The following is a 7,666-nucleotide window of genomic DNA, read 5'->3' on the forward strand; positions in this document are numbered from 1 at the left end:
GTTCATGCCCGAGCCCTGCCAGAAATTTGAAAAGAAAAAAAGAAAATTCCTTTTTAATTCAATTAAAAACTAATTTATTTATATTAAAAGACCTCAAAACTTAAAAAAATGAAAGATCTCATTATTACTTGAAAAAAGAGAAGAAAAATATATTATATATATATATATGTTTTTTTATTATATAAAATATATTTTTATTATATAATACATTATCAAGTCAGGCTCGGGTTTGGGTTGGGCTTTTTTGAAAAAGCCCAAGCCCACAGGTCTGAAAATCTGTTCAAGTCCGATTTAGATCGAGCTAACCCATCGGGCTACCCGGCTCATGAACAGGTCTAATAGTATATTGTTCTAATTGGCCAAATAACATTAGGGAGCTGTTTTTGAGATGGGCCCTCTTGAGAAAATGGCAAAACATTTATTTTGGCTTTTTTTTTTGCTGTTTTTTAAGAAAAGGACCAACCAAACATCATATATCGATGAGTATTTTGCCGTGTTCTCAAAATTTGATGTTTACTTCAATGTGGTACCGTTTTTTCACTTTTTCAGGAAACTGCAACGGAACCAAACACCACCTAGAAATCTTCCTTTAGTTGTACTTTGTGCAATCCAGGCTCCATCCATCGACTCGCACCTCTAGTTCTAGCCTTTATTTTAGAAGTTAGAAAGATCGTTTATTCCCCAATAATCTATCGAGCCTTTGAGTAATTACATGGAAAACCATCACAACTCATTTCCTTTGTCGTTTCTTCTAAGACCCAAGACGTCAAGCATAGGATAGCTGAGACTAAAGTAAGCTTGGCTGACAAATAATGGAAGTAGGCATGCAGCCTTTGAAATCTCCTTCATGGAACGGTCGTCCGTCGTCCACTAGTTCCCACTCTGCTTCAGCTATGAACAAATGCTGTAAAGCCAACGGCTGTGGGGAGTGAGACTAGGATTTGTGAGACTTTGAGGCCACGGCCACATCCACAGTGTTTCTTCCTGCCTGCGTGGAACAATTCAACATGGATTGGCTATGTATGCTCTGTCATTTCCCACGTCACTACAGTACATCATCTTTGTCCCTGGGATTTTTCTGCCGTTCTGTCATGCATTCAAGTTGTTAAACTGTTGTTCGATCCAGACTCCAGAGTGTTTGAAAGGACGATATGATGATAATGGCAGGAACCCCGAACCCTCTGGAGTCTGGACTACTGAGTACTGGCCCACATGTACACAGTCCATGACTCCCTGTAGCGATGTACGCGTACCCTGTGGAAGAGCATGTTTGTCCCGGTTCAAATCGAGCGGAGGCGCAGATTACTCCTGGGGCTCGGTGGCTCCTCCTCCTGGAGTCCTGGGCCCTGAATGATGAGCAGAATTTGCTCTAGTGTAGGCAAAAAAGTCCACCTCACCTGACTCCCTATGCATTCACCTTTATGATAGCCTCTATCATACTAACTACTCGCTACCGGCCGGTAAGGAACTCCTCCGATCAGGTTGTTGGCCAATTGCAAATTAAAGAAAGCTGCAATTACATCTGTTCAAAAAAGCAACATCGTTGATCGTTCCATTGTTCCATCTAAGTAACTGATTCTTTGATTATTGATATGCATGTACCCAAGTATAAAATTCCAATCCAACGGTGGTTTGCATAGCCAAGGTCTATTTCTTCCTATTCCTTCACGTCCCATTCAAGGAACCGTTTCCTTTGTCTTTGATCGTCTTGTAAGGAAACCAAAGGGTCCCACCTCTGTCTCCCTCCTACTTTGCTTGTTACAGGGCTACAGTCCCCCCCTTAAGCCTTATCCTTTCGTGGGTAGACGGCATCTTATAAAGGGCACCCCAACATGGGAGAGAACCATTCGGAGGACGAGACAGGCATCTAATTATGCACCCAAATGATGATTCCACAAATGTCCTACTTTTTACATGGGGTCCACAACTCCACATCCATGATCCATCAGTGCCGACCGTTCTTCTATCTAGGTTTGATCGTTAAGGCTTTTCATCTCGTTCACCGACCGGAGCAACGGCAAGTATCACGGATTAACCATCCATCCACTGCTCCGTGTCATTATGGTGATTCTACCACGAGGTGACAAGTGGGTCCCTACCCTTCCACTGTGAATTGAATGCCCATTTTCTGGCCGATGATCAAACATTTCCGGCACCATCCGCAACAGCAACCATGACCATGAGAGTATCCACGGAGGGTCCCATACTATTGGTCCAGGTGGATTTGAGTTTCTCTCTCTGGTTGCTCTTGCTCACGTGGCAAGTATCCACGGAGGAGAAGATGAGATGGCTTATCAAAGCAGAAACACGTACATGGGCTGCCCTGGTCCATGTCCATCACTCCATGGAGCATGGGCCCAACCTACCATACCATAAAATGGGCTTCCAACAAACTCACCCAATGGGCGGTGCATCACTTTACCCACTTCTTATCTCTTTCAGGTTAAAAGTTTTGAGATTCTTCACCTCTTCAGCAGCAACCTAGAAATGTTTTTATTTTTCTGGTCTCTTTCTGATCGTTGGTCCATTCATTAAGCCGAGCGGTTCTGATCTGAAGGGTTGTTGGGCTTTGTCTTATGGGAGCTAGGTTCCGTTCCATGATAGTATTGTCTGTCTAAGTTTTTATCAGATACTCATGACTATGTTGTGATCATGTGTCCATTATTGCTATTGCCAAAGAATGATACTTCAGCATCACGCCCTCTGACAACCGTCAGATAAGAATAATTGGCTGGACCCACAAAACAAGCTGTCTGGAATCCGAACTCAGATCTTGAGAGGAAACATTCGGTACTGTCACAAGACAAGGGACCTCTGGTTTTCCTCCTCTATAGCTCAAATAGAATAGTGTGCAGGAACAACTTGGGACCACTGTTTGAAAAATGAAAATCCTCCCATCTGAGGCCTCGACTAAAGAATGCCTTAGACAACCATTGGATTGGAATAAATGTTCCTCACTTCCTCCTGATACACAGTGCCATTGCAAAAGCCTAAAAGGTGGTACGCATGCACGCGTGCAGCTTCTCTCTCTCTCTCTCTGACTCTAATACATTCAAAAGTCTAATTGGCCATTAAATATTTAATAATTGTTAGGAAATTTTTAAAATTATTCCACTCACAATATCTCTATATTTAATCAGGAAGTAAAATATTAAACAATTGTTAGAATTTTTTTTTTAATTATTCCAGGTACAATATCTCTATATCAAATTAGGATTAGGTGGTAAATTATTCTTAGGGATTCTTAGAAAATATTCCTAGTACATCATCTCTATATCAAATTCAATCTTCCATCATTTCTGATATATTGTTGGTGAAGATGTAAAACTTGTCCAATATATATACAATCAAGTGGTTCCTACCGGTTTTTGGGTGAGTGGTTTAACTGTCTGGTTCCCAAGATTTTGAAAAATAATAAAATGATTCAACAATTATTCATCGGATCAAATAGTTTAGGGGTCCAACCATTCAGGTCCGTAGTTCACTGATCAAATCAAATAATATTTTAGAAATTTCCGGATCAAGCAAAAAATAAAAACCGAACAACTAACCGGTTCCTTGGTCGAACAGTCTGACTGTTCGATTCGATCCGGTTTTCAAAACAGTGCTGACCACTAGTCCACTACCTACTTTCGCCTTGAAAAAAAAAAAAAAAAAAGAAGAGATGAAACTCCTCCCTTTTGTTCTGACTATGTTATCTATTAGAGAGAACGTCCTGATCACCATGTCAGGGGAGTTGTAAAGCCATTTTCACTTCACCCAGAAAGAAAAGAAAAAAAAATGGAGCAACAATTGACATTTCAATTGATACTCAAGGTGCACCCAGTTTGTGCTAAACATTAGAAATTTTAAATCTTGAGATCGTCACCAACAATTGACATTTCAATTGTTCATATAGTATTCAATTCATCTGATTAAAACCAAATTAGGGTTTATAGCTAGAGCTTATGCATCTTATTGCCAGGGAAAGGAACTAAAAGAATGGCTGACAGAATATGGTGAGTTCAATTTGCAATTAATCTCTTTGCTATGCATCCATGGCTTCATCTCTTTATTGTAAAGATGATATTCGTTTCTGCTAAAGTGTTCTGACTTTGTAATTTCTTCCTTTTTTTTATAATACTGAGAAAACCTGTAAAATATGTTTTGACTTGAATCTCATGTCTAGAAGAACCCCTTCTTTTAGCATGTCTAAATTATGAGAATTTGAAACTTAGATTAGTGCATTAATGTTGGATTGTTCTTACCAATTTAATTAACTATATATGTCTGTCTCATATTGTTATTGTACGAGACCTCTTCATCCTGCCGTCCAATTGATGAAACCCACTTGTTCCATTTTAAGGGTTTTTTAATCTATTTTAAATCTTGTTCGTTTGATGGGTTTGGACTAAGAAACAGAATGACATAAATAAGATGATGGATAGAATAGCAAGTTGGGTTTAATTTCTCAAGAGATGATTAATTAATTCTTAATTCAGTATTAATAATCTAACTTAATTTGTTTATCAAGGGGAGAAAGGTTCAAGGAAACAAACGGCTCCGTCGGTGGTTGAGACTTGAGAGCCTCCTCATTATTTAGTTACTTCTTTAGCCCCGTAACTCCCGTCAGAGTTCTTCCACGTTTACGTCCCGGTTCTCTCCCTCTCTTTCTCTCGCTCACGTTCTGTCTCTAAGTCTCTCTCTTCATTCATGGATGTTTTTGTCCTCAATTTCTTCCTGGGGCTTTCATTTGTCAATGTCTCTCTGCAACCACGGAAACAAACCTCCTTGTAGAAGCTCTAAAAGAGAGTTTCTGGGTAGCCTTTCGGTGGTTATTTCAGTTACCTTTTCCTTCTTTTCTTTTTGGATTAGAGAAATCTGAAGATTAGTCTGCGTCCATTTGCAGGGAAGCGAGGAGCTTCGAATGCTGGAATCGTTCAGACTTCACAGCTTTAAACGCTTCTCTTTTCCAGTTTTTGCGTCCTTTTGTTCCAAATTTCAAACTCCTTTGTAGGCCCTTTTTACTCTTGAGAGTCCAAGATGTCTTGTCTCGTGTATCTACAGAGCTTTTAATGCCGGCCGTGGCTCGCGTTTGAATCTTCGCGGTTGCCTGGATCGTTCAAACATGTTACATTTTACGATTTTTCCGTTCTGTGTTTCGAATATATAATTAAAAATCCAGTCTCTCTGTTAAATCCTTTCTGGGTCCTGAAGGATTTTGAGTCTCTGTTCGAGAGGTTTGAAGAAATGGCGATTGATCTCTGCTCGGAGAGCTCTGGCCCGGGAATGAGTCCCAGAATCTCGTTTTCTCATGATCTCCGTCAATCAGACGTTGTGCCCGTCGAACAACACAACTACCGCACGGATTCTTCGCTTCTGGATTTCGATTTCTGCGTGAGCGAAAGCTTCCAACAAGAATCGTCCTCTGCTGATGAGCTCTTCTGCGATGGAAAAATCCTTCCAACTCAAATTAGGCAGAAATTCGATCCTCCAAGACAAACCCAACGACCTAAATCTGCTCCTCCCAACCCTCCTCTACCACCACCGCCACCACCACCGGCAGCAGCAGCAGCAGCAGTAGCGGTAACAGCAGCAACAACAGCACCTCCTGCTCCTGTTAGTTCTAGGACTGAGAATTCGAAAAAAGAGAGCTTGAAGGAAATCTTGGAGAACAGTGCAGAAGAAGAGGAAAAGGTACACTCGAAGTCGTTCTGGCGCTTCAAGCGAAGCAGTAGTCTTAATTGCGGTAATGGTCACAGGCGGAGTTTAATTTGCTCTATACCTCTCTTATCTAGAAGCAATTCAACAGGTTCGTCACCGAATCCAAAACGACCACAACTTTTGAAAGACAATCACAAGAATCAACAGAAGCCCCCAGTGATCACACCTATAAAATCTTCCTCTTCATCTTCTTCTGTTCCTTCCTCGTATCTGTCATCTTCCCATAAGCCTCCCTTGAGAAAGAATCAAGGATCCTATGGCAATGGGGTTCGAATTAGTCCTGTCCTGAATGTCCCACCACCTTATATCTCAAAAGGAACTGCTAATTTGTTCGGTCTGGGTTCACTCTTCTGCAACGGAAAGGATAAGAACAAGAAGAAATGATCGGCATTCGTCTCCTCACCAACAATGAATTCTCTCTCCGATAAAACCCAGGTTATAGATTTCATGTATTTAATTTAGCGTCAACATGGATTCATGAATTACCGTGTGAAAAAGGCTTCTGAATCAATTATGTTGAATGAAAACAATTACAGAGTTTGAACAAACAGTTGGGGTTATTTAAAAGAAAGAAAATTGGTAATTACTGGGGATTGAGATTTACATTAATGTTGAGGCTGAGGAGAAGCGCAAGATACTAGAGGGAGAGACGATCTTGGAATGGTCATGTTCATGTATATCAACATGTCACAGGTTTAGGAGACAGAATAGCAGGTACCCTTCATTCATGGCTGTTCCATTATTTCGTTTACTTTTTTTTTTTTTCTCTTTTGGAAAAATTTACATGATTTGGTTTCTTTTGTTTATTTTTAAAGCTTCTTTCTACACTGTTCATAGATACATTGATTTGGGTTCTACTTTTTTCTTCCCTGTAGGAGTAATCTGCTTTAGTTTGGGTGTTCCTTTGTCCTTTGAGATTAAGACAAAAGGATTGTTCCTAAGGAGTAGTTTTAGATAATTAAAGAAAGAAATGTATAATTATAGTATAATTATGTTGTTTTATTAGCTTAGAGAGAGAGAGAGAGAGTCTGAGAGAGACCATTAAATTATTCTAAAGTCATAACTATCATTATCAATGTTTCTTTATATGTTATTTGGTACAATTCTGTTTTGCATCATTAGATGTTTGATGTTTGAAAGTTAGGAAATAGGATCATTTGATTTTTTTTCTCTGATTATTAATTAAGGGGAAAGGGATTAATAAGCATGGGCCCTAATGTCTACAATACTTGCAAATTAGGTGGCCAAATTAGACACATTTTTTACTAAAAATATGGAAATAAAAAAGAAAAAGAAATAGTGATAAATTGTAAGCAATGCAGAAAGAATAGTTAAGATTTGTTTTACTGGCTTGGACTTGGTCTTGATGAGGACTTGTTTCTTGCTTTCTTTCTCTTTTTTTTTTTTTCCTTCTTTCAACCAATTGCTCTTTCTTCAACCTTTTATTAATTTTAATTAATTCTTTTTGGTAAGCTATAAACTTCAATTAAGTAATTAAGTAAGAGTTGATAACCTGCGATTACTCGATTTTTACTACAGTGCACGCTTTGACAATGTAAGGTGGGTTTTACGACACGTCCATGGTACTTACTAAAGTCTGGAGACTGACGCTCGAGTCTGGACATGGAAAATTGGAAATAAACGTAGAGAAAAAAAGTTTTGAAAAGACTCCGGATCTTCTGCCCACGTTTACCCGCAACACACTACCCCGTGCATTGGGAATATCTCTTCGACTCCAATGGATAACACTATGCGATGTCGGTAATGTGGGTAGAGACGTGACAGAATTCTAATGGGCAGAGGAGATCCGGATTCATTGGAAATGAGTGAGTTTGAGGCCGTGGGGATGTATTTTGGCAACCCAAAAACTTGGTCTCGGGCTACGAGACAAACCGACCTGGGTGTTGTTGCTCCTTGGGCCATAAGCCGCCGTTATGTAGGTCCAAATCCAACCATACAAAAC

General features: G+C 39.8%; 1 protein-coding gene across 3 annotated transcripts; it reads left to right on the forward strand.

Annotated features, from left to right (window-relative positions):
• Window positions 1-3,830: 3,830 nt before the first annotated feature.
• LOC104602915 (uncharacterized) lies at window positions 3,831-6,806 on the forward strand. 3 transcript variants are annotated; one of them, XR_016085169.1, is made up of 4 exons: window positions 3,831-3,998; window positions 4,514-6,138; window positions 6,240-6,417; window positions 6,579-6,806. XR_016085169.1 is itself a non-coding variant. In XM_019198693.2 (3 exons), exon 3 carries the CDS (start codon window positions 5,230-5,232, stop codon window positions 6,085-6,087), a length of 858 nt encoding a protein of 285 aa, XP_019054238.2. In that variant the 5' UTR covers window positions 3,834-3,998; window positions 4,514-4,799; window positions 4,889-5,229; the 3' UTR covers window positions 6,088-6,430. The 3 variants fall into 3 exon arrangements, 1 of the variants encoding a protein (XP_019054238.2); XR_016085168.1 differs by lacking the exon at window positions 6,579-6,806 and having other exon boundaries at window positions 6,240-6,430; XM_019198693.2 differs by lacking the exon at window positions 6,579-6,806 and having other exon boundaries at window positions 3,834-3,998; window positions 4,514-4,799; window positions 4,889-6,430.
• The last annotated feature ends 860 nt before the right edge of the window (window positions 6,807-7,666 follow it).

This window comes from Nelumbo nucifera, chromosome 4, assembly GCF_055504915.1.
Source record: "Nelumbo nucifera cultivar China Antique chromosome 4, China Antique-T2T, whole genome shotgun sequence".
Lineage (NCBI taxonomy): Eukaryota > Viridiplantae > Streptophyta > Magnoliopsida > Proteales > Nelumbonaceae > Nelumbo > Nelumbo nucifera.

Bases quoted from the DNA above. Each gene is read 5' to 3' on its own strand.
- LOC104602915 (XM_019198693.2), top strand. From the start codon at position 5,230: ATGGCGATTGATCTCTGCTCGGAGAGCTCTGGCCCGGGAATGAGTCCC.